The sequence below is a fragment of the Paroedura picta genome, chromosome 2 (genome assembly GCF_049243985.1).
Source record: "Paroedura picta isolate Pp20150507F chromosome 2, Ppicta_v3.0, whole genome shotgun sequence".
NCBI lineage: Eukaryota > Metazoa > Chordata > Lepidosauria > Squamata > Gekkonidae > Paroedura > Paroedura picta.
Window position 1 is genome coordinate 44,915,093 of NC_135370.1, and position 25,654 is coordinate 44,940,746.

The 25,654-nt window shown below is 45.6% G+C and overlaps 2 protein-coding genes across 2 annotated transcripts in view; one reads left to right on the forward strand and one right to left on the reverse strand.

The window, feature by feature from the left end:
* The first annotated feature begins 1,139 nt into the window (after window positions 1-1,139).
* On the forward strand, window positions 1,140-13,302 carry ERMN (ermin). The gene is made up of 2 exons (XM_077320002.1): window positions 1,140-1,755; window positions 12,481-13,302. Exons 1-2 carry the CDS (start codon window positions 1,512-1,514, stop codon window positions 12,945-12,947), a joined length of 711 nt encoding a protein of 236 aa, XP_077176117.1. The 5' UTR covers window positions 1,140-1,511; the 3' UTR covers window positions 12,948-13,302.
* Window positions 13,303-23,680: 10,378 nt separating this feature from the next.
* The window catches only part of GALNT5 (polypeptide N-acetylgalactosaminyltransferase 5), a 48,199-nt gene continuing 46,225 nt past the window's right edge, over window positions 23,681-25,654 (reverse strand). The window contains exon 10 of the mRNA XM_077320003.1: window positions 23,681-24,360. Within this exon, the coding sequence (XP_077176118.1) occupies window positions 24,220-24,360 (141 nt within the window). The 3' untranslated portion in view covers window positions 23,681-24,219. The remainder of the gene's footprint in view (window positions 24,361-25,654) is intronic.

Below are 25,654 nucleotides of genomic sequence, written 5' to 3' on the forward strand. Positions count from 1 at the left end.
TCTGAGCACCAGCTGCTTAAAGAATAAACAGCTTTATTGAGTATTGAACCAACTTTGTCAAGAGTGAGAGGAGAGAGAGCCCTAGCTGGCTAACTGACTAACTGTTCTTCCTCATCAGATCTTGCGTATTTCAACCCCTGGAAGGCATTAAAAGGACAGCAGACAATTTTGTGGAAGTCAAGACTCCCAATGGCTTCTAAATATGATGGATATCTATTCCTTTCAGCACCAGAGGCAGTAGGCCTCTTTGCATCAGTTACCGGGGAGCCCAGTGGGGACAATGCTGTGGCAGCCATGCTGGGGGGCTTCCTTGAGACAGCTGGTTTACAGAAGAAGGAGAAGGAGGAGGAGAAGGAGGAGAAGGAGGAGGAGGAGGAGGAGAAGGAGAAGGAGAAGGAGGAGAAGGAGAAGGAGAAGGAGAAGGAGAAGGAGAAGGAGAAGGAGAAGGAGAAGGAGAAGGAGAAGGAGAAGAAGGAGGAGGAGGAGAAGGAGAAGGAGAAGGAGAAGGAGAAGGAGAAGGAGAAGGAGAAGGAGAAGGAGAAGGAGAAGGAGAAGGAGAAGGAGAAGGAGGCTCAAAGCAGCTTACAGTCGCCTTCCCTTTCCTCTCCCCACAACAGACACCCTGTGAGGTGGGTGAGGCTGAGAGAGCCTTGATATCACTGCTTGGTAATAATATGGGCTCGGGGGGGGCATTTGGTTAGATCCTCTTCATGGATTCTTAATGGTGTTCAAGTGGCGGACTGACTGTTTTTTAATTCATGGTTTTCAAACACTTTTTCTGCCATTCAACCAAAACCAAGTTAATAAAAATGATCGGGGGGGGGGGGGGATGGATACAGTTCGATGCAAAGATGATGCTGAGAAGTGGGACAGTGGCGGTTTCCAGCCACCTCCCCCAACTGGATTCTTCCACAAATCTTAAAGGGACCCTTTGTCTGGCCAGTGGCATTCTGAGGTTTAACCAGAACACTGAACCTGTTAGGGAATGTTAAGCTGGTTACACACAGCTAATGTAACTCAAGGTGGTCACTTGCCGAGGATTAGGGATTTAGAACAATTGCCACCCCTGTGACAAGGCTGATGGACAAAGAGCCATTGTGGTCTGAGGACAACCATCTCTGTTTATGGCCTGCTGGGCTGACAGGCTGAAAGCCCCGTTCTGCATGCCAGCACTAAACGCTTTGTCGCTTGTAGATTGTTTGTTTATGCAAATGCAAGTGGTGTACTTTATTATGCAATGGCAAGGGCTCTAAAGGGCCAGAAAGGTGCTGATTGGGTAGCCTCTTGGAGCGGCTGGAACTGGTGGCAGATCCAAGACAAATCCCGATTTGGTCGGTTCACTGTTGGGCTCTGCAAAAACTTTGAGGAGACGGGAATCTTGTTGTCTGCTGTTGTTGTTCTTAAAGAAGAACAGTGGCAAATGGTCAGTCAGAACTGATTGTGGCAGTGGTTATAGGATTGTTCCTGGGACTTACGTTTCCACAAGCAACCGGTTGGATACTGCAGGGATCATGACGGAAGATGTTGAAGTGAGATCGGGTGTGCCAGAGTACAATCGGGACGTGCCCTCCGAGAAACCACAACTCCAGGTCATTGATATTATCGATCAGATGGCCAACACTGTCGAGATAATTCCATACGAAAATGAAGAGTTTACTCCTGACTCTCTGCTCATGCAAGAGAATCAAGAAGGAGAGGACCACGTAGTAGAATACCTGGCTGGTGGCGATTCTAGTGGGGAGAAAGACAATCAAGGTAAAGTGTCCGTCTGCACATTTTGTTTTCCTGTTTGGTTTGGGAATAAAACCAGACTTCTCATGCTTCGTAAAATATTCTGACCGGGGTTTCTTTCAGCTTTCTGCTTTTATTTACGCCTGCAATATTAGAAATCCTTTGAAGTCGTTCGAGGTTATGGCACCTAAACTGTTTTCAAACAAAGATAAATGATAAAGACGCTATTAAACATGATCTAGGCAGGCTTATGAGCCTATAAGTCCTATTTTGTGTCTGTGCAGTTTCTCCCTGTTGAATCTGAAGATTTCACGGTGCTTCATTTAGTTGGAACTTGAAGTTCTGTTAATTTTAATTGAATCTGTTCTATGTTTTTAATGTGCCTAAGCCCCCCTCCCCCATGTACTTGAAAATCAGTCTGTTGATTGCCATGAAATGTATTTCCATTGTCTGCGGATCAAGAGCCAAACGGGACCTATAAAACAACTCCAGGTTGAGCCATTTAAACAGCGCTTGCAACTGTAATTGGATTTATCCAAATTTAAGAAATCTAAAGTCCAAGTGAAGTTAGTGGGCCAGTTAAGCACCTACTTATGTCTCTTCCAAAGGAAGCAATAAATATTCCTCCATGTGGTGGTTTCAGGATGAGACTAAGTTTTAAAACCAGCGCTGATTATACAGTCAGCATGGGTACACTCTGATACAATTTGTGCATTTATTTAAGGCTTATGCAGCCACAGAAAGATGCTACTTTGGGAAATGTTAGACGTTGAAACGCAGGGAAATTTAGTGTCCTCTGTATCAGTCTCTCCAGATAGGGAATTTTCTGCTTGTGATTACGCAGCACAAGCAACAATTCTTTCAGACAAATTGCTCTTTTGTTTTCTGCACCCTTGTTAGACAAGCTTCTTCGGGAATATCAGGGGATGTAAGCTTGATGAAAGTGCAGTTAGAAACCACATGACATAACAATCTTTCCAAAGGTCTCGTCAGTGGATGGGAAATGGGATGACAATGATCAAAATCAGGATATAAATATCACCAAAATATTGGATTTTGGAGACCCAAAGAAAAAGATCAGTCTGGACCAAGAACACAGAGGCATGTGCTGCAGGGGTCCCCAATCTTTTTGAGCCTGTGGCCTCCTTTGGAATTCTGACACAGGTGGTTGGGCGTAACCAGAAAATGGCTGCCTCAGAAGGCGGAGTCAACCACAAAATGAATGCCACAGGAAGAGGGGCCAACTGCAAGATGGCTCTGAGTAAGGTTATGCACGATTCCAATAGTAACTCTTCAACGTTTCAGACAGAAGCAAACTTATTATTTAAAAGTATTTTTTGCCTATACACAGCTTGCCTTGTGTTGTACTGGTAGCTCCTACCAAAACAATGTTATATATAACCCTGCTGGACAGCAATCTCACTGGCCTTGCCCATTTTCTACAATACTCGGTAGGCCCCAGGAAAGCTGTCTGTGGTACCATGGCACACATGGAGACATTGGGGTCCCCCGACCTAGAGGTTTTTTCCCCCCAAAGAAGCCAAGTAACATGCATTACATGCATTATTAAATGGTCTATGTGAGCTGGTGATTGTACCCCACTTTTCTCTATCCAAAGGAATTTCAAAGTGGCTTACAATCACCTGCCCTTCCTCTCCCCACAGCAGATATCCTGTGAGGCAGGTGAGGCTGAGAGAGCTCTGACTGGCCCAAGGTCACCTAGCTGGCTGCATGTGGAAGAGTGGGGTATCAAACCTCAGTCTTCAGATTAGAGGTTTCTGCTCTTAACCACTACATCAAGCTGGCTCTCTTCATCTGAAGGCAAACAGGGAGGGGAAAAGCTGGGAGTTTTGTTCTGCCTTTTTCTTATGCCCATCTATTCATTCATTCGATCATTGACCTAGTTAACCAGGATTGTGCCTTAATTTTCTTCATCTCCCCTCCCGTATTTCTGAATGCATCAGCCGAAGGCATCTCTACCATTGAAACAGAGTGACGTTCCAAAAATGGCTGAAAATAGAATATATTACATTTTCACAGTCTGAATGTGATTCAAGTCACTCGGCAACAGACAACCGGGCTTCACCAGGCAGCAGAAAAGCCACTGGTAGTCCGAAAATGCAGGATATTTATTTTACAACTCTTTTTTTGAGTCAGAAAAGTGTTAATGGAAAGTGGAAGGGTGTCATCAACACATTTATTAGTAGTTACTTTTGTTTCTCATGCAACTAAAATGTCAACAGTTTTGAGAAAACCGTACCATGCTTTCCCCCACCAATGCTGCTGTCTACCGTCACAACGCATTGTGCAAGAACACATACAGGCAAAAAACCTTCGTAAGTAAGGCAGCCTCCCTGCTCAAACTCCTAGGGTCGAGTACTTTGTCTCTAAACAAAAGACAGCTTTTAAGCATCTATTCCATTTCACCTAATTAATAGTTAAGATGCCACCGGCAGACGTTGAATGGAACATTTGTTGCAATGTTAAAGCGGCTGAGTGGGAGAGTTTGACACCCTTCAGAATAATGCAACATCTTCCATCTTTGGGTGAAGAGAGAATTCATGTGATATGGGTCTTGAAAATGTATGTAGAACACATCCTCACATAAGTATAAACCAGCCTTTTTTGACCTTTGTACCATGGAGGAGCCCCTGAAATATTCTTTCAGGCTGCGAGGTGCCCCGGAAGTGGCATCAGCTGGCCATGCCTCCTTGCCACGCCCCCAGAAGTGTCATGTCACCAGAAGTGGCATCATTGCTCACATTAACAGGCAGGCTGGAGGAGGACTGGAGAGGGGGAGACAGGAGTTGGTTTCAGATGGGAGTAGGCATACAGGCTCCGCCCCCTCCCCGGGGCAGAAACCATGCTTATGAGAAGGGGAGGGGGAACAATGGAGGTGGCTAGTTCCCTAGCTTGTGACCAAGTCCATTAAGGCAGGAGGTGAAAGGCCACAGACCCCCTCTGAAGTTCCCGCGGACCCCTGGTTGGGGATCCCTGGTACAGACACTGCACATTGCTTGTGATTGTGCTGTATGGAATTATAAGTGAGGGATGTTTGTCTACCCTTTTCAAAAATTGTTCACGTAAGACAGATCTGGACCTCTCCTGCCCCACATAGTGAATTGTCAGGCAAAACGTGGCATGAACACTGCATTTAGTGGTGAAGCAAGATAGGGCTATGGGGACTGTTCCCCGGGTGCCGACTGGACAGAGATACAGAACGGGCTTGATAATATACTGATTGCATGTTAAAGAGCACCTTACTTTCTGATCACTTTCAAGTAAATGGGCAGGCTGTCATGGTAGTAAATATATAGCTAGCAGTTTTCTGGGAGGCTCAGTGAGGGCAGTAGGTCAGGCAAAGTGCTTTCTGGCTGCTTCTCAGTGGCTCTCGGGCTGCAACCATACAATGGAACACATTCAGCGGCCGAGTGTTGCCGATGAAATGAAGACTGAACCGAAGGTGGTTGTTTATTCCATATGTCCTCAAGAAGGATGCTGGAGCGATTCAGTATTTGAAAGCAGTTGGGAGTCTTTCCAATGGATTCACGCATTTTTGGCCAGCGATTTCTGAGGGGACAACAGCAACCAGCAAGTACCTTGCCTTTGTAGAGCTGAAAGCTCCCTGCGCAGCCTGTTAGAGCAACGTTTGAGGAAAAAGTTGGAACCTGAGCAGTACTCTGCTCTCAGCCCTTATTCCTATGAGGCCAGCGAAGGAAGGGGAAACTTGCATTTAATCTCGTAAGAGACAGGGTCTTTCTTTGATAAGGTGACCAGATTGTCCCCACTTTTGGAGGGACATTTGGGGTTACCTGGCAAATTGTACTTATGTTGAAATTTAAAAATATATATATATTACAATACTATTTTTGTATTCTATGTGTTCTATGAAACTTTTTGTTGCTCCATATAGACCAAATTTTTAATCAATCCCCCCCCCGGGTCAATGGTGTCCCGCTTTACCAATGTTAAAATCTGGCCACCTTATTTTTTGAGCGTGTGTGGGGCCACAAGCAGCTGAGATTGGAAAGGGTACGTAAATGTATTTATTGTATGGCGTGTCAGGAAATCGGAGGACTGTCTGGTAGCTTTCAGGGGTGATTTGCCATTTCCTGCTTCTGTGCCCTGACCCCTGGTGTTCCTTGGAGGAAATGCATCCAAATCCCTGGAGTTCTCCCATCCAAATGCTAGCTAGGGCTGGCCCTGCTTAGTTTCCGAGATATGACAGGATTGGGCTTGCCTGGGCTATCCAGGTGAGGGCAGGTATGTAAGAAATTGGAACCCTTGTTTTGACTAAGAAGTGATGTTAAGGCAGCAGTTGGCCAACTTGTGGCAGTGGGTCACACTTTGAAACTTCCTGGACATTTTCAGGCCTCTCTTGCGATGTAACCCTGTGCTATTTCTCACCCTCCCCCACTGAAGATTCAGGAACCTCATATCCGTCAACACTGGATGAGGGGATAGTGTAAGGTCCACGTTTAGAATTTATAAATGAAGAGTTACCGAGCAGTAGGCTGTCTTCCGTGGCAGAAGGAAGCCCCAAAGTGGCCCCCCAGCTTCCCAGGGCCTCCTCTCCCAGCTCACCTTATTCTTCCTCTCTTCCTTCTTTCGGGGCCTCACAACGCACAATGAGGGAGTCATAGTCTCTTTGGGGTCCTGACGCACAGTTTGAGAGCCACTGAGTTAACAGAATGGTTACCCTAAGAAGAGCCGGGAAACCTCTGTATTAGGATCTTTTTGTAAACCCTAAGGTATTCTGTCAGGGAGGAGTGAAATACAAATAGAAAAATAAATACAATCAATACATATTATTCAACTTCTGGTTTTTGGCATTTTTCTGTAGACCAGCATGGCATTCCAAAAACTTTGACAGTTTCTTGTGACGTAATTGACCAACAGCACCACTCAGGACAAGTGCTCCTCCTTTCAGCTAGCTTGGTTTTGTGGTTAAAGGGTGGTGGCTGGGTGACCTTAGGCCAGTCACAGTTCTCTTAGTACTGTTTTCACAGAGCAGTTCTGTTAGAGCTCTCTCAGCCTGAATGACCTCACAGGGTGTCTGTTGTGGGGAGACGAAGGGAAAGGTGTCTGTAAGATGCTTTGGAACTCCTTTGGGTAGGGAAAAGGAGGGTATTAAAATCAGCTCTTCTTCTTTTCATTCCCTACATTTGAAAGCAATGTGTGACCACCCTGGAGTTGCTGTGGGGATGTAGTGCTGGAGATGCTCAAGTTGATGACCATATAGCCTGTGGCCAGCTCTAATGAAACAGCCCCTGCCAGCTCAGTATGTTTTCTATTTTTCCAGCAGAGCTGTGAGTGCAGGTGAGGAGCACAAACCTTGTCTCTTGAAACATGGCTCGTGATGCTTGACTGATGCGTGAGACAAAGAAGAGGGCCTTCTTGCTTTGTTGCCACTGGCACGTTAGGAAGCAAGACATCGAGACTGGATTGAAGTCCAGATGTGACCCGAGAACTTGCTTCCAGTGGCTCAGTTCAGACAGCACACACAACCATGGTTAGCTTACATCTGTTTGCGTATCCAGGGTTCAGCTCTCAGGTTTTTGTTCAGACAAATGCTGGTTTCATTTTCTTCTCTCTCTTGAAACTATGATGCTGCCTTTTGCTGAGTCATAAAATGAGAAAGAACAACAGAGCAGGAGAGATAGGGATGCCAGGCTCCAGGTGATACCTGGGCTGGTTCTGCAATTATTTTGTTTTTTCCGATGTGAATCCTGCTGAATTCAGATTGATTTGTACTTGGATCTTCCTCTATTCTGCCCCCCCCCCCACACACAGTTGAAACAGAAAGTGTTCTGCACTTGATTGGGAAAGCTCAGAATGGGGAAGGGTGCCAAGCACAGCAGGTGTCTCTTTCTTTTCTTGAACATGGGTTCGGAGAGGCAGGATTGGAGACAACAGAGGAGAGGGGCAAAAACCAAGAGGCAAATCTCTGCTGAGAGAAGTTAGGGCTTCTGGAGCGCAGTCACTTTAAGAGAAGCCTTGCAACCAGGAAGTCTTTGAATTGATGCCCTGGCCAATCAAGGAAGACTGCTTTGCTGCAGTGTTGGAGGCAAGAGGCAGCAAATTAATTTGCAAAAAGCAGAGAGCTGCACATTTTTTCATGGTGGTGTTTGAAATATTGAGGCTTATATCCACTTCTGGATATCGCGGGTTACCACAAAGCAATCATGCATGTTGCAGAGGGAAAATTTAAAGCTCCCAAAATCAAAATGGAAATTGAATTCAGTGTAGACAGGAGGGATTCATTCAAAATGGGGGTGGGTAAAAAGCCCCATGCAGACTACACCCAGGAGACCCCACCAGAATTACAGCTCATCTCCAAGCTACAGAGATCAGTTCCCCTGGAAATAATGGCTGCTTTGGAGGGTGGATGGCATAGCATCAAGGACATAAGCATTTTTCAGGAAGTAACTGCAGATCTTAGGGCCCTGATTTCTCCTGGGAGCTCAGCATTTGAGTCCCCACTCTCCTACAGGAAGCCTGCTGGGTGACCTTGGGCCAGTCACAATTCTCTCAGAACTCTCTCAGCCCCACTTCCCTCATAAGGTGACTGTTGTGGGGAGAGGAAGGGGAGGTGATTGTCAGTTACTTTGTGACTCCTTAAGGCAGCGAAAACAAGGTATAAAAACCAACTCTTCTTCTTCGAAATAGTTGAGTGGTGGGACTGAAGTACCATTGTTCTGCCTAGCCAAAAGAAGGCTATGGCTCCGCCCAAACTTCTTTCTCTAGCACTAATATATGTACAATTCTCTCACCTAGTGTATAAATTACATGTCAAAAGCTTACAATACCATTTCCCACCCTGAGAGAGCCAGTTTGATGTAGTGGTTAGGAGTGTGGACTTCTAATCTGGCATGCCGGGTTCGATTCTGCACTCCCCCACATGCAGCCAGCTGGGTGACCTTGGGCTCGCCACAGCACTGATAAAGCTGTTCTGACCGAGTAGTGATATCAGGACTCTCTCAACCTCACCCACCCCACAGGGTGTCTGTTGTGGGGAGAGGAAAGGGAAGGCGACTTTGAGACTCTTTGAGACTCTTTCGGGTAGCCGCTTTGAGACTCTTTCGGGTAGAGAAAAGTGGCATATAAGAACCAACTCTTCTTCTTCTGAACACCTAAGTAGAAAGCCTGCAGGATAATATTACTCCTACTAGAAGTAAAGCCCATTTTTAAAAATGGGCAGATCAGGGGCACGCGAAGGGGGCACGATGGCCAGCCCGTCTCTTTGGGGGCCCCCGCAACCTGCCACCACGCCACGTTGGCCGCATGACCACAGCCCGCCTCTCCGCCCGCCGGCACCCACATGCTTCCCACCCCGATCCCCCCGTCCCTCTGGGGGTCCACGCACCCTTCTCCCTGCCCGTACTCACGGTTCTCTGGCTCGTCCGCTTTGCCGCGAGCGGAGGGAATGGCCGGCAAAGCGGGTGAAGCTGAGAACCGTAAGTATGAGTGGGGAGAAGGGTGCGTGGGCCCCAAAGGGACGGGCAGGAAGCGCGGGGGCGCTGGCAGGCGGAGAGGAGGGCTGTGGCCATGTGGCCGATGTGGCAAGGTCGGGAGGTGCATCGAGTCGGCAGCAAATGGCAGCAAGTGGTGTGCGTGTGGTGGCGGACGGGCAGGGTGTCATTGTTGGGCGGCGTTGTTTGCGATGGTGTGGGTAGTGGGCAGGTCTCCCCCCGGGCAAGGGCTGTCGCTGTGGTCCTGCTGCTTTCCCTGGGTGCAGCGGTGTGTGGTGAGCATCCTCCTTGGCGGCCATTCCTGTCCCCGGCCAAAGTCCGTCGGTGGGCGGCGAGAAAAGAGCAGGGCCACCATGTCCCTGCTCTTTTCCCCGCGAAGAGGACTCACCGTTCGGAGGGTGCAGCGATGAGGACAGCTGCCTGGGAGGACTGGCGAGTTGGCGGCACACTGTTCCTAGGATGGGCCAAGTAGCTTCGCGGCTCCTGATTCGCTCCCCCGAGTTTTTATCATGGACAGCACCCACCCACTCTCCTCCCACTTAGCCCTTAGCCTTTTATTTATACCGGTCCACTGGAGTGGTGTAAGGATAGCTTGGGTTGAATTTAGTTTTAGAAAAAATACCTCTGGCCAGCACAGTGTCTTTCCTGCCTAGGCTGTGCTTTCAGGACCTTCATACTGCATTCCTCGTTGGGAATCTGGATTTTGCACATCAAGGCCTGGCAAGTCATCCGTTATGTTCAGCTCCCCTCTCAACCAGACATCAAAAGTCATTGTGGCTCAGTGGCCCAGAGGGAATAAAGTCACGCTAAGTAACAAAGTCAAGCTATTTAGCTGTTGGACAGAGACTGCAGACACACACTCCACACCCTTCAATATCTCACTGTTGAAAGTGAGTACATGCTTTGAACACCCCAACTCTTACATTAATGCTAAGGACCTGGGTTTGCCTCCCGTGCACCAATGCCATTCACAGCGGGAAGCTCTGTTCAGTCTGCTTTATGCTACATTCTTCGATTCTCCAGTAGCCTCTGGGCACACCGGATCTAAAACCAAACGGATATGTGTTTTTAGGTAAGGGGAAAATAATACCTTACAACAAGAGTTCAAAGTGCCCATCAGCAGTCGTAGCGTATGCAATACCATACGGGGCCTTTGTGTTCATGCACCTCCACATACCTACATGCGCATTAGAGACAACTGATGAGTCAATATTGAACCTGGGGAAAGAGTTAAATGGCCATGCTAGCAAGTTCGCATAACCCCAAGACACAGCAGGGTCAGTGAGTCATAATTATGGTACCAGAAAATAGGGACTGACTCAGGTAATCAGGATGGAAGTCCACAGCCTGAATGAAGTCTAGGAAAAGGTTTGCCATGCAATTGTCTTCAAGGCATTATTGCTGGTGGTGATTGTGGCTTGTTGCTAGCAATTATTTATTTATTGTTTTGGTTTATTTCCTGTTGCTACCGGAAACCCGTCTCGCAGTAGGGTGCAACAAACAAACAAACAAATAAATAAACCCCCCACTTAGAATAGTCAAAGTGCAATCTTAACTCCACACTACACAGTGGCGAAAATAAAAGCCCCAACCTCCCCCCTCCCTGTGCCGCATGGGGGAGTCCAGGTGTTTCCGGTATGGTACTAGATGGTATTTAGCACAGAGGGGCCCCTCCATCTTCCATCCCCTGGCCTCAACGAAAAACCTAATGGAAGAGCTCTGTCTTGCAGGCCCTGTAGAACTGTGAAAGTTTCTACAGGGCCCTCAACTCTTCTGGGAGCTCATTCCACCGGGTCGGGGCCAGGCCTGAAAACGCCCCGGCCCTGGTTGAGGCCAGGCAATTTAGTTCGCTCTCAGCAACAAAAAGAACACTGTACCTTTCAGAGTGGTGTAGTGATTAAGAGCAACATTCTTGAATTGGGATAACTGGGTTTAATTCCTTACTGCTCCACATGCAATCAGATGATTGACCTTGAGAGTCAGAGTCTTCTCAGAACTGTTCCCACAGAGCAGTTCTCTCAGAGCATTCTCAACCCCACCTACCTGTTGTGGGGAGAGGAAAGGAAAGGTGTTTGTAAGCTGCTTTGGGACTCCTTTGGGTAGTGAAAAGTGGGGTATAAAAAACAGCTGTTCTTCTCTTGGCTCATGACAGAATCACAGGATCATAGAGTTGGAAGGGGCCATACAGGCCATCTAGTCCAACCCCCTGCTCAACGCAGGATCAGCCCAAAGCATCCTAAAGCAATATGACCCAAAGACAGAGTGAATGGATAGACAAAACGGATTACCTGCCCGTTCAGTTTTCTTATTTTAAATTTCATTTTGACACAACCCAAGTAGTTTGTGACTGATGATATAGTTAACCCATGTTTTCAATTCATCCCATATCTTGATCTGCATTTTTATCCTGCTCATAGTCAAAGAGGGATACATAATATTTTTCTTTCCACGTTATTGTCACCACAACCATGTGAACTAATATGGACTAGCCCAAGGGCAGCCAATAAGTTTGATGGCAAGTGGAGATTTGAACTTGAGTCTCCACATGCCACACTGGCTCTGTGCCAAGATTTCATATAACCATATCCAAACTATAACACACGGACAAAATCTTACCATTCTATGATAGTGATGTGATGTCATCCATTCAGTTGTGTCTGACTCTTGGCGATCCCATGGCTCAGCTGTCTCCACATCTTCTGGTCTTGCACTGCTTCTTTTAGCTGTGTAGGGCTCTGGCCAGTGTCCATTTTGATACTATTTAATCACCGTGTTCTTTGTCGACAAGGTTTCCTTTTTCCACTGACCAGTCCTAGCATAATTGCTATCTCCACTGAGTTGGATTGCATAATATGGCCAAAGTAAGTGAACTGGAGTTTTGTGATTTTGCCTTCCAGTGAGTTCTCAGGCCTGCACACCTGGGCATGAGTTGATGAGTTCCCAGCCCTGCACACCTGGGCATAGCAGTCCCAAGCCTGGGTAAATGGGGAGGGTTAAGGAAAGGCCTGACAACCTACCTTGTAAAATATTTTGGCCAGAAACTCCTATGGAACAGCTCTCAAACAATAACAATGATACTAGTATTAATATAAGGTTTTAGAACCTCACCTGTGCTACCTCGGTGATTTTGTCATCAGCTCTGTAAGGAAGACGGCGATCCCCATATTGCTTTGGTGGTAGCTTCCCTAAGGCCATCTAAGTGACTTGAGACAAAGTCTGAAGCACAGACATTGTCCTTTACAGCCCAGCCTCCTAACTACTGCATTGTTTATTGTAGGTCTCTGTGAGGAGAGCTATCCTGTAAGCGCCAGAGCCCATGAAGGAACTGAACAGGAGGAAGGGGACACAGAGCAGCTTTCAGAGGAACAGGCCCACAGCACTCATGAGGACCAGGAAGAACCACAACGGCATGAACACAACGAGCCAATTGAAATCGAAAGGTGCCTAGACGTCAAGGAGAATGCAACAGTGGATGAGCCCGAGGGAGCAGAAGGAGCCATGCAGAATGAAAATAACGGGGAGCCCCATAAAAAATGGCCAGGAACCAACAGCAAAAAATTCCTTCCTGTCGATCCCAGGAGTAACTCTCCGACGGAGAAGCCAAGCGAGCAGCTGAGCTCCATGAAAAAAAGCGACATCTCCCGGCACAGTTATTCTCGATACAATACGATATCCTATCGGAAGATCCGCAAAGGAAACACGAAACAGAGAATCGATGAATTTGAGTCCATGATGCATTCATGAACTGAAGCAGAATATCCAATCAGCGTGTTGAGACATCCTTCCACCCCCTGGGACAATTCCCCTCCCCCCCGTAATATCAAGTTCAACATTTCCTTTTTGAGTTCAATCCACCTAAAGTGAGTCACGCCTAACTCTCATTCGAACCAAGGGCACAAATTAGCGGTGACTAAATAGTCCCATTGCTTTTAGTGGGATAGAGTAATGGCGAATTTTTAGCTGCACTGGGTCCAGTCCATGTCATTTAAGTATGTACTTCAAACACGTAACCGCTGGTGTTTTATTATGCAATAACGAACAAATAACTGCAGTAGATAAGTAAACACTAGACCAGGGGTAGTCAAACTGTGGCTCTCCAGATGTCCATGGACTACAATTCCCAGGAGCCCCCTGCCAGCGAATGCTGGCAGGGGGCTCCTGGGAATTGTAGTCCATGGACATCTGGAGGGCCGCAGTTTGACTACCCCTGCACTAGACTCATTTAACCTAGCCTGATTTTACAGATAGGGGGGAAAAATGACCTCCTTTTAAAATTGGAATTGAGTCAACAGACAGCTTTGGACTAACTGGTGACTATATAAAATGCTTGTGAAATAATCGAGACACTTGGGCATTGTGGTGATTTCCTGATAATAGACTAGAGGGTGCTATTATAATAATAAAAGTGATAACTCTTTTCAGTTGCTATCTTTTAACGAGTTTTGGTATCCTTAAATGCATGCCTCTATCGGTTTTCTCCCCGTATCCTACAGTTCTGTTGTGATAAAGCAACCGCATAGGTTTGCACTTTGTTTTTAGGCCAAGTGACCAAGTGCACAGTCTTGTGCACACTTGTTTGCATGTATGCCATATGGATTGACTGTTTGGAAAACATACAAAAGATGGGCTGTTTGTGAACCTGTTTGATTGATAGTTAAATCAATACACTGAAGATCTAAAAAGTCTTCTGCTTGTTATATCCAATCCATGGAGCTCAGTCTATAGGTGCCCTTCTGCTTATGGAATGGTGGCATCTTCCATTTGTTGAAGGACTACAGAAGGGCCCGGATAGTGTCAGTGAAAAAGACAGAAGATAAACAAGGCAAATAAATAGATATCTCTTCCAACACAATAAGGTCCAATCCCATGTGTAGAAGTTTTCTGTGCAGCAAAAATGTAATCATGAGAGGTGAAGTCAAATACAGTTACTTTTTATCCAATGCAGGGGCAGGCTGGTTTTTTGTGGGGAAGCTTCCTAGAGAGCTGTGGGTGGTCAGAACTAAGCTGGGTAGAGTTGCTAACTCTGGGCTTTGAAATGCCTGGTGATTTCAGAGTGGTGCCTGGGAGGTTGGGATTAAGGGAGGGGAGGAACCTCAAGAGGGTAAAATGCCATGCAGTCCACCTTCCAAAGCAGACATGTTCTCCAGAAGTAGGATGAATGCTTGAATGCTTGAATGCTTGAATGCTTGAATGAATGAATGAATGAATGAATGAATGAATGAATGAATGAATGAATGAATGAATGAATGAATGAATGAATGAGAAAGCAATTTATGTAGTCTGGAGATCAGTTATAATTCTGGGAGCTCTCCTGTCCCCACAAGAACGTTCGCAACCCTGAAGCTGGGCCAAGTGTCCATGTGGTGCTGGTAATGATGCAAGCTCTGCAGTGGTCACGCAGGCCATGGTGACAATGGCAATTGTGTAGGCTTGCCAAACCTACATTGTCTGCTTGTTCTAGGTCATGGCAACAGATATAGGCTCTCCCAAACCAAGAGGGGCTCAGCAAGACTAGTCTCCCAGTCTATGCTGGTCCCATGACTCCTTTCTACAAAAGGTGGACGTTGATCTGATGTTGGAAGCCTTACGGGGATCTCTAGTGGACTGGACTGGATTCCTACTGAAGGGTTCTTTAATAAGAAGTTTTACATTTTTGGCAGACTCAGATATTGGTTTGCATTTTTGTTTTGTCCATCATACAAGGCAATTCTTTTATGGTCTAAAGAGAAAGAAAAGGCACTTATTTATTGTACAAACAAAACACTGGCCTCATTGTACCAGCGCAAGTTGTTTGTTTGACCTCCGGCTTGTATGAGTCCCAAAGGAGCCCGCTTCCGAGTGACAGAACGACATTTGTTGCTGCAGTTGTCTTGCGGAAGATGTAAACAAATCCTGGACCTTCAAGAGAGATTTCCTGAGTCAAATAAACCTCTGGCTGCTCCTGCTGGCAATTCTGATTAACTGGGGGGCAAACAAATGCAGCTCAAAGATCTGTGGGGGTTATGTATATCAGAGTCTGTGAAATCATGAAACGAAATCATGGAATATTCCTGAGAAGATTGTTTCCCAGCACGACAGGTAAAGCACAGGCAGAACTGTTACTCAGGTTACTTCTTGGTATCTCAGTGCAGCAGAACAACAGAAGGTGAAACTGCTTAGAATCAAAGAATCACGGAGTTGGAAGGGGCCATACAGGCCATCTAGTCCAAGCCCCTGCTCAACGCAGGATCAGCCTTAAGCATCCTAAAGCATCCAAGAAAAGTGTGTATCCAACCTTTGCTTGGAGACTGCCAGTGAGGGGGAGCTCACCACCTCCTTAGGCAGCCTATTCCACTGCTGAACTACTCTGACTACAAAAATCTTTTTCCTGATATACTACTCTGACTGCGAAATTTTTTTTTCATTTGGGCTTGTGAGATTTTTGCCATCATCATTCGGGGGAAGAGGTTCCTGTGTTTGTGTGTGTTGTGTTTGCTTCCTGATAAGGAGCAAATACCACAACTCTGGGTGGCAGAACTCAACAGGTCAACAGGCTTTGGGGCATCAGATGGAGCTTGGTGGAGATGCTAGGCTAAATTGGGAAGGGGGAGCTGGTGGGGCAAGAGAGTAGCCAATGCTCCCCTTCCCCACAAAGCCAGAGGTGTTGGGTGGTATGGGGGCCCCCACTGCCCATTTGCCAAGCTGGCAAGGCTAAAGGTGGTGAGACCGTGCAGTGGGCAGGGGAGTCGTCACTGCCTTCCCTGCAGATCTGGCAATACAGGTGGTGGTGGTGGGGGTGATAGATAAAATAGGGGGCAGAAAAGGGGGTTCGGGTCAAACAAGGGGGAAGGAGGGGATGATTGATCAAGAAGGGGTGGAGGAGAGGGAATGGGATGCCATCTGCCTTCAAATTTCTTGCAGTTCCTCACTTTTAATATTGGCATGAGCATTCTCATATTAAAGTGGTACAGAAGAAAACTGTCCCTCAAGAGGGTTTTAGTGTTTGTTTTTCTTTTTAAAAACACAACAGAATGATAGACACACATATAATTTTATCAAGTAATTCTACAGATATTTGTATGGCTAAACCACCCTTTTTGTTTGCTGTGAACTAGTGTGAAAAACATTGGCCTGTTATGCATGCACAGCTTCCTGCACAGAATCCAAGCAGTCGAGCCTTTAAGCCTAAATTTGACTTCGGATTCTGTGCCTGCTGGGCTCTGGAGTATTTGTTCTGCAGCTACAAGCAAAAATATATTTTTTTCTCAACTGGCGTGGCCGTTATTTATGACTTTGAGGGCTGGAGTCCAACGTCCCCCCTCCCAAAGTAGTGGCATTGTTATATTTTTTCTTGCTTTGTCTAATAATTTATTTAAAAATAATTTAAATTATTCTGAAATTGATCAAACTATTGAAATTGACAAAAACCATTCCACACATGCAGGGTAATGCACTTTCAATGTGCTTTTGCAGTTGGCTTTTCCTGTGCAGAACAGGGAAATCGACTTCTAAAGAGCACTAGCCATTGTGTGTGAGCTCCCTTTTCTTATTCCCAAGCCCTGGTGGATTCTCTGTGGTGTCACCACACTCAGCCACCCCCCCTCTTTCATTGCTGGTCTTTCCCTTCCTTCCCCTGCTTTGCCCCACCCCCTCTCCTATGTAAGCACATAGAAGATCCATCATTAAAAAATAACGATGCATGGACTTGGAAAGTGGAGAATAGTTTCTCTGTCATGAAAGAAATTTTTTTCTCTTTTTGCAGGATCTTGGAGGGAAAGTGTGGGGGGTGGAGGAAGGGAAGAATCCCCCCCCCCCCAGAGTGGAACTCAGGATCTGACCAAACATTCTAGCAGGAATGCTCATTCCAGAACTGTGGCTCGCAAACCCCTCTGATTCCCCACGTGCTGAAGATGTCTGAATTCTGGATTGGTACATTTAGCAATAAGCACAAAACATAAAACAAGGAAGGAATATTGGGGAGGGCTCACTTGCATTAAACTACCTCTTCCCTTGGAAGATTCACATAAAAAAAAAACAATAGCCTAAAGCCCACCCTTTGAGCCCACTGGCATATGCTCATATCTCTTGTCTTCCCACTGCAAATTAAACAGCACCTTCAATCTCCCTGAACTGTATTTTCCTGGCACATTCTGAAACCACCCTCCAGGTAGGGCCAGAAGCACAGCCTCCCAGTTCCAGATCAGATAGGCAATCTGGAAGGGCACCAGGATTTATGTTATGGAAAGCCACTGAAAGATTCAGCAGAATCAGTAGAGTCACACACCCCTGCCTGTCTCCCGGTTGAAGTCACCCATCAAGGCTGTTTCCATCCCATAACCAGGTCTGAAAATGGATTGGGTCTAAACAATTTGCCTCATTCAGACGAAGGCTTAGGGGCAGGAAACAGCTCAAAAAAATGGTAACGAGGGGAGAGTGATGGATTTTTTTTGCTCCACAGGTCTATTGACCTGAAAAAAGAGGTGGGTAGCCATGTGGATCTGAAGCAGCAGAATGAAGTTTGAGTTCAGTGGCACCTTTAAGATCAATGAAGCTTTATTCAAGATATAAGCTTTTGTGTGCAAGCATCTTATCTGAAGAATGAGCCTCTTGTGGCGCAGAGTGGTAAGGCAGCAGAAATGCAGTCTGAAAGCTCTGCCCATGAGCCTGGGAGTTCGATCCCAGCAGCCGGCTCAAGGTTGACTCAGCCTTCCATCCTTCCGAGGTCGGTAAAATGAGTACCCAGCTTGCTGGGGGGTAAACGGTAATGACTGGGGAAGCACTGGCAAACCACCCCGTATTGAGTCTGCCATGAAAACACTAGAGGGCGTCACCCCAACGGTCAGACATGACCTGGTGCTGGCACAGGGGATACCTTTACCTTTACCTTTAATCTTATCTGAAGAAATGTACATGCACATGAAAGCTGATATCTTTAGTTATATTTGGTTGCTCCTAAAGGTGTCACTGGACTCAAACTTTCTTTGGTCTGAAAATGTATGTGATACTGTCCTGAAAACACATTCTAGACAATAGCTCCAAGCTGCAATGTATAAGAGATACATCATATAACACAAGAATTGGGGGGTGGGGTAGAGAAGTGCTACAATGGAGCCAGAGTTGAGCTTTTACAGTGATGTAAAATGAACCAGGGAAGAGATACTGAGGTAAGGAAAATGGTAGAAAATGACATATAAAGCTCATAACAGGACTCAATGACAGTGGAGAAAATTGTAGTAAGAGTGATTTAATTTCCATTGGAGTAACCATTTTATCTACATTTTTGTAAATAACTTCATTTTAAATACCAATTTCTCCTTCATGATTACAGATCTGAACGTGACATAGAAAATTGTCCATAACCCCACCCATCATCACATTATATAAAAATCATCTGTTCACTTTTGAAAATATATATATGCCTTCTAAAAAATATAAAAGGAATTAAAGCACCATCTTTCCGTTCAGAGTCATGGATCCACCTCTGAGCAATTTACACTGCATAGTAACATTTTAAATTCAGAGGGGGAAGTGGACTCAACAAAATCACCAATGCCTTACCCATTCAAATGCTCCCCGCTTAAAACACAGGTATTAAAATAAAATGCATACCTTTCTACTTTGGAAGCAAAATGTATGCAGGAACACTTGTTAATTTACCCCCAGATGAATTTATTTATCCAACAACCCAAGTCCCCAAAACACCTGCCTGGTATTTTTCCAGTGATCACAGAACATCACGAAGTCTCTTTAAATAACGAAGCTGTGAAAGCCTTGCAGAAGATGCGGTCAGCGATTAACAGGAAAGTCCACCAACATCGTTACGTTTTGATACCCAGTTATAACAAATTGAATTTTGCTTTCTGAAATCAATGGAAATTTTTAAAAAATGAGTCAAATAGAAAAGTAATGCCTGTCTGTATTGGACCCTGAAAAAAGCAAATGTCCAAAATGAATCAACCAAGCGAATCAAGCCACCAATTGAAGTGATGAAATTAAGACAACAAAAAAAAAAGAAACAAAAGAAAATTTTTTGCACACCTCTATATAACTATCTGCCAAGCACAAACCCTTCTGACATCCTGGTAGTTCAGTGCTCCTCTTTGGATAGGGCAGGATCTGCATGTATAAGCAGATTAATTGCAATTAATGGCACTTAGGAGTGAATTAGGTCTGTGCGGAAAGAATTTCTTTCTAACACCATCAAAGAGTCAGTCAGTGCTATGACCTTTGACAACACTGGCCATGTATTAGGAGGGCTGGAAGTGGCCATGCAAACTGATGGGCTAGCCCTATGACCAATGAGTGCACACACAGATCTGTAGGGAAGAACATTGGGGTTGCCTTTTGCCCTTCTGATGACCGGAGACACGAAGCAGCCTTGTCCAGTCAGGCCATTGGTCTATCAAGGTCAGTACTGTCTGCTCTGACTGGCAGCAGCTCTCCAAGGTCTCAGAGCAAAGATGTTCACACCATCTACTATCTGATCTTTTAAACTGGAGATACTGAGGACTGAACCTGGGACTTTATGCATTCGAAGCTGATAGATGCTGGTTCACTGTAAGCAAAGTTCTGCATTGGCTCAAAGAATACCAACTTGTTGACTGTGCAAATAGTGAGCATTGTGAATGGTCAGGTGCTTGGGTGCATCACAGGCCTCCATAAATCGGTACCAAGAATTTAACATGATCTTGGATGAAGTCACTACCAGCGTGGTGTCTTGGTTAAGAGCAGCGATCTCTAATTTGGAGAGACAGGCTTGATTTCCTCCACATGCAGCCAGCTGGGTGACTTTGGGCCAGTCCCAGTTCTCTCACAGCTCTGGCGTCAGAGGGTGCCTGTTGTGGGGAGAGGAAGGGAAGGTGATTGTAAGCCACTTTGGGACTCCTTCAGGTCAATTGTCTTGCCATGATTCTGATCAGAGATGCAAAAACACTTATAACACTTAGAGGGGGATTTTAAGGTATCAGCAAAGAGGAGAGATTCCAGTGGAACAGCAGGATGGAGAAATATCTACAGGTGCTCATTTTTAATTTTAAAAAATCTTTTGTAAAAGGAGAGTGTAGAGAACCTTATTAAATATTAGACACAATTTCTCCTTGGATGAGTTTTGATCAGCTTCTGACATGACATTTGGTGACATATATTATTGTACTATTCCTGCATTTTATTTTGTAAGCCACTTTTGAGTCCTCAGTGTTGAAGAGAAGTAGGATGATATCTTCATTATTACACACAGTTGTACAGTTGCCTTCTTAACACCAAACAATCTGTCTGTGTATATTTAAATAAGAATGAGCTGGAAGCTCCAAATTAAAGTGATATAACATCTCAGCCAAGTAAATCTAGTGGACAGATAATGGTATTGCTTGAGAAAGGGCCTGGTCTGCACAACCATTTAAAAAATATATATATTTAAAAAAAAAAATATATATATATATATATAACCTAGGGCTTTTAAAAGAAACCGTGCAGGAGTTACTAAACCAGGTGTGTGATCTGACTTTGCCTAAGGCATCATTCTTAATATCTACATCAGGCTTTCTCAAAAGGCTATTGCAATTTCCTCCATCTACAAAAGCAAAGAAAACCCGGTTTTTGCAAAAAGAAATGCGGAGTCCAGTTGGTGCGATCTCTCTCTGTGCTTCTCAACACTGCAACGTTTCTTACCCCAGAGAGGGGGGACACGCTTTGAAAGTGTACGCGATACCAACATGGAAGACAAAATTTGTTCAGACACACGAAAGATGAGGCTGTAAGTGGCATGATGGGCAATGCAATGTGACCGTGACATATGGCTGCTCCATGCCTGCTAAATGACAAACCAGGGGCTTGTCAAGAGGACAGAATGTAATGACATGCATGCTGTTGATGAAACATGAGTGCGCAGACAACATCTTGTAATTTTTCTGATAGTGACTGCAGGCGAGCTCCGCTAGAAGATGGGGGCAAGCAGGAGGGAACCGGGGAGACAGCTGGGAATGAAGCCGACTGTGAAGTAGGTTCAGCAAATCAGTATTTTGGCAGGCCCATCTTGTCAAACGTTGTCAGCACTGACGTGGTGTGGCAGCCATGCTCTAAAGAAGCCCTCTAGGTCCTCAAGCAGGATTGTAACAGGCTGTGAACATTCTGAATGAGGGAAAGGTCGACTGTTATCTGGCCTGTATGGTGATGTGTATTATGCTCTGGGGAAGAGGGTGCTAAGCCCCAAGCCTCTTGCCTAGAGTGGTTCCTCTGGTTATGGGCCCAGGCAGTGATGTGGTCCTCCAGCTGGTTAGCCCAGCAATGGCTTATTTGGGAAGGCTTTGAGTTTTAAAGAGCTGCGAAGGCTAAATACCTGTTGTGTCAACTGCTCCATGGTAAAAGGGTGCCACTTCAGAATGCAGATGGGAAAAAGACGGCTGCCTCAATTTTTTTTTTTTTTACATCGTTTTTCACGTACAGAATTATTTTGTCAGGGAGATTGTATCAATCCAGCCTACTTGCAGCGGTGTTTGACTGGAATGCATCGGGAGTGATGCTATTTTCTTTCCAAATCTCATTAAAGAGGAGGGGAAGAACATTTCAGAGGAAGCCAGATTCAAAACACGTTTCCAAGCTCTGCTGTTGGAGATCACATTGCCCAACAGCAGCATGCTTTAAGACTTTTAAAAATAATTTACTTTTTATACCTCCTGCGAGAGACATGTGTTCCCAAAGAATGACAGATTTCCTGTTCTGAAACAGTTCATTTTAAAATTTGACTCTCCAAGCTGTAGCATTAGCAAATAAAAACCAGCAGCAGGTATCCCAGATGGACAGTTGCCTGTCTGCCTCTGCATTGCCCTCTGGAATGGCTCCACTTCACACTTTATATTCATTGCAGGGTAAAGGGTACGAGGACACACAAGTGCACCACAGAGAGGTTGTGTATGACTGGGGAGGCAGCTGTCTATCACCAGGCACCTCCCAAGCACTAATGTTCTCATGCACAGTTCTCCGTTGCTAAGATGCTATAGAAACATGCTTGGTCCACAGTGCCCACGAAGCGACAATTGGCTTCAGGTTGCATAGGACACCCTAAGGCGGTCACCATGAAGCGTGTGCCTGTGTGCGATTCTTCACTGTCAAAAGCAGTTTAGCACAGTGGAACAGTGGTTGCTCCTGAACTCAGGTTGGTTTTGAGCATCTGAGACCCAAAAGTTTTCCAGTATGACGACCTGAATGGGTCTATCCATCTGATTCTCACGACAGAGGAGGCCGCTGCCGGCCTCCGTAGGCTTCTCCCATCCAGATGGGCCTGCCGCAGGACAGGCCTCGTTGGCCCCTGCCGTGCCAAAAGCCCTTAGAATGGGGCTTCTGGGACTCGATCCACACCAGGCCCAGAAGGGCAGTGGCCTGGCAGTGGTGTCATGTGGACACAGGGATTAGCCCCGGGTCCATACTGATGCTGGCCATCCTTTTCTGTCTTTGCAGAATCGGCTCCTGTGAGGTGGGTGAGGCTGAGAAAGCCCTGATATTACTGCTCGGTCAGAACAGCTTTATCAGTGCTGTGGCGAGCCCAAGGTCGACCAGCTGGCTGCATGTGGGGGAGTGCAGAATCAAGCCTGGCATGCCAGATTAGAAGTCCACACTCCTAACCACTACACCAAGTTCCGTCATCCACATATTTCTTGTTTCCTAATGTTTCGGCATGAGCTTCTTTGGAAAGAGACGGAAATGGAACAAGGAGAAGGCCTACACGCCTGCTTCAAGTTCTGCAAAGGATACATATGTTCCAGGGCCAGCATTAACATGCCCTGAAGCTGGGAAGCTGCCCAGGGTTTCCAGTGGGTCCCACTGCTGCTGACTTGCCCTCCACCTGTGCACTTCCTTTCCACTTGCACACATGGCCTTCCCTGCTGATTTGTTTGCAAGGCTCTGCCACCCATGCTCAGAAATGCCCCAAAGCGAATTATTTTATTACTTTCATGTGGTTTTAGTATTTTATGGGGCCTGCCTTGGGAGACATGGAAAGAGTGGAAAGGTGGCACGGAAAATGTTTTAATTAATAATTAAAATAACATTGCCAGGGATGGACATGTGGATGGTGCACAGCGGTAACAGTCCTGGTGGCTACGGGAACAGCACTCCCAGCTGCATACACTGGCCAACGCTGTCAGGGGGAAGGCCAAGGGAGGGCTTGAGAATGTGGAAAGGATGCAAACACTGGTGCCTGGGTTGAAATGGAGGCACGAGGGGCCTGGTAGTGTGTGTGTGTGTGTGGGGGGGCTGAGCACTGTTTGCATGCCCTCCCCCACAAATCCCTGTAATTGGCCCTGAGTCATTCACTCTAATACACTGTTTTCCCCACCTACATACAGAAAAGCAGGATATTCCGGTGGTTCTAATTTCAGAGTTGTGGTGAACAGAGACAGTATTTCTGATTCTTGCAGTCCTGAAGTTCTGACTTGCACTTATCTTTGTAGTTTCTTGAAGTCAGTGTTTGTCTTGACAGATGTTTTCAGAGGTTTCTTTCCCCCCCCCCCCCCCAACTGCCCGGTCAAACTTCTGCCGTGGCTTTGAAGTAGGTACATGCCGGGCTGCCATGATCAATCCAGTTTGACAGACCTCAGTGCCTACACTCAGATTGGGTCTGCCAGTTTTAGATCAAGTAGGTTTACTAGGGTCCCAATGAAGTTTTGAAAATGAGGGGTGGGAGATTTAAGAAACTGAAAGTTCTCAAAGTTCTCCTGTTTATTTTTTCCAGGCAGAGCTATGTGACATCCTGTTTGATTTACTGCCATAGATGTAGGAGGAAGCAACTTTTTTTTTTGGGGGGGGGACTTTCTTGGCCTGAGGGTTTGCTTCTGCCCAGTCCCCCTTAAGGTAGCAGGCCTTGCTTGCATTAAGCCACATTCAACTAGCTCTTTCTTCAGATCTTTCCATTTGCTTCTCTAAAAGGGATGGGTTTCCACTGTGGCTAGGAACTGAGCTGACCCTGTTTACTTTCCATTAGAAATTTCACAGCTGTCATTCTTGAATTTACTGGCTCCCATGTCTGGTTTGCTCGTGTTTCTCTTCAGTCGGCATAATAATTTCCAAACTGCCACTTCTGATAAGGATTGGAGGTGGAACAAGTGTTAACCCTTAGGGATTTCTGAGACTGATCCACTTCTAAGCACGTGGCAGGTGGGAGATGTTCTAAAATAATATGATCCATCTAAAGAGAGAGAGAGATGGAGAGAGAAACCATGAATATTTTGTAATGTACAGAGGTGGTAAATTTCATTCACTTAGTATCAGAGAAAATATTGATAGATTACGGCCTCATTCACTAGTTGTTAGATTCAATAAGTACTGGCTGAAAAGAAATGTGGTCAGTATCCCAAATGCCTACCTTTTCTCTGTCCAGGACTTTATTACACCTTCTGTGCTGCACAGCTTTTTAACACCTCAAAAATGCAAAGAGCAAAACTCTTGCTGTCTAGGTGGGAATTATCATGCAAAGTAAATACTCTCAGATAGCATTTGCAATAGATGGTAATTTACTGCAGGAAAGCTTGGCTATCCCGTTGACATGCATTTCTCAGCTGATGAAGTATTAAGAACACTTAACTGTGATAAGTGGGTTGGATAATTTGTTAATTACATCCAAGTGCCAGAATGAGAAAGTGGGTTATGACACTGTGAAAAGTTTGAGTGATACAAGGAGATGTATTTGGATTTATTTTGTATTTCGGTGAAATATCTTTGTCTGATTTTCTCAAATGACAAAGTTCAAAATATTAACTATCAACTGGCTTTGGGACTTCTCGGATTAATTTATCCTTTAGAAATATCTCTGTAAAGTTGTTCGCAAATTCATACCGGGCTTTAGGAATGGACACCTGAATCTAAGAGTTATGTGACTTGGGACCTGCTCACTTGACAGACCAGTTGTCCCAATAGGTATCTGTAGGCCAACAAAGGTCTCCTGTAAGATCCGTTCAACTGAGGACCACCTCAGCTCATTCATTTTTACAGAAACACCTTCTACTCTCTTGAATAGTTTTCCCAAAATGAGAAGAACCTCTGCTTTAGTCCAATACCACAGGCTGAAGGATAAGACATGTCCAGTATAGTTATTTTCTTCCAGCTTAATATTTACTAGCCAATTGTGGAAAACCCAGCTGTTTTCTGTATTTTCATTGTAGAGTTACAACCAACCGGCTTCCTAAACTGTCAACCAATAAGATTTAGCGGTTACACCATCAAAACTGATGAAGTTCATTAAAAAGAGTTTTTGAATCAGGGGTACTCATAGCGAAGAGTATGAAGAACCCAGAGTTTCAAAGCATGTATTTATTCATTTATTCTCTCTAGGGGCCAACTTCATCTCATTTTGCATCTGTTTGGTAAAGTCGGATGATGACTGGGGTGGTGACTGGTGCACCAAAAGGTTGAATGAGTTGATGACTGGTGCACCATGAAAGGTTGAATGAGTTGATGATGGTGTGCCACAGGCTGGGAAACTT

What these genes read in the sequence shown, in the direction of transcription:
- ERMN (XM_077320002.1), top strand. Translation starts at nt 1,512, where the DNA reads ATGACGGAAGATGTTGAAGTGAGATCGGGTGTGCCAGAGTACAATCGG. An exon ending in TGGGGAGAAAGACAATCAAG is followed by an intron (nt 1,756 to 12,480) that starts GTAAAGTGTCCG and finishes TGTTTATTGTAG; the next exon opens with GTCTCTGTGAGGAGAGCTAT.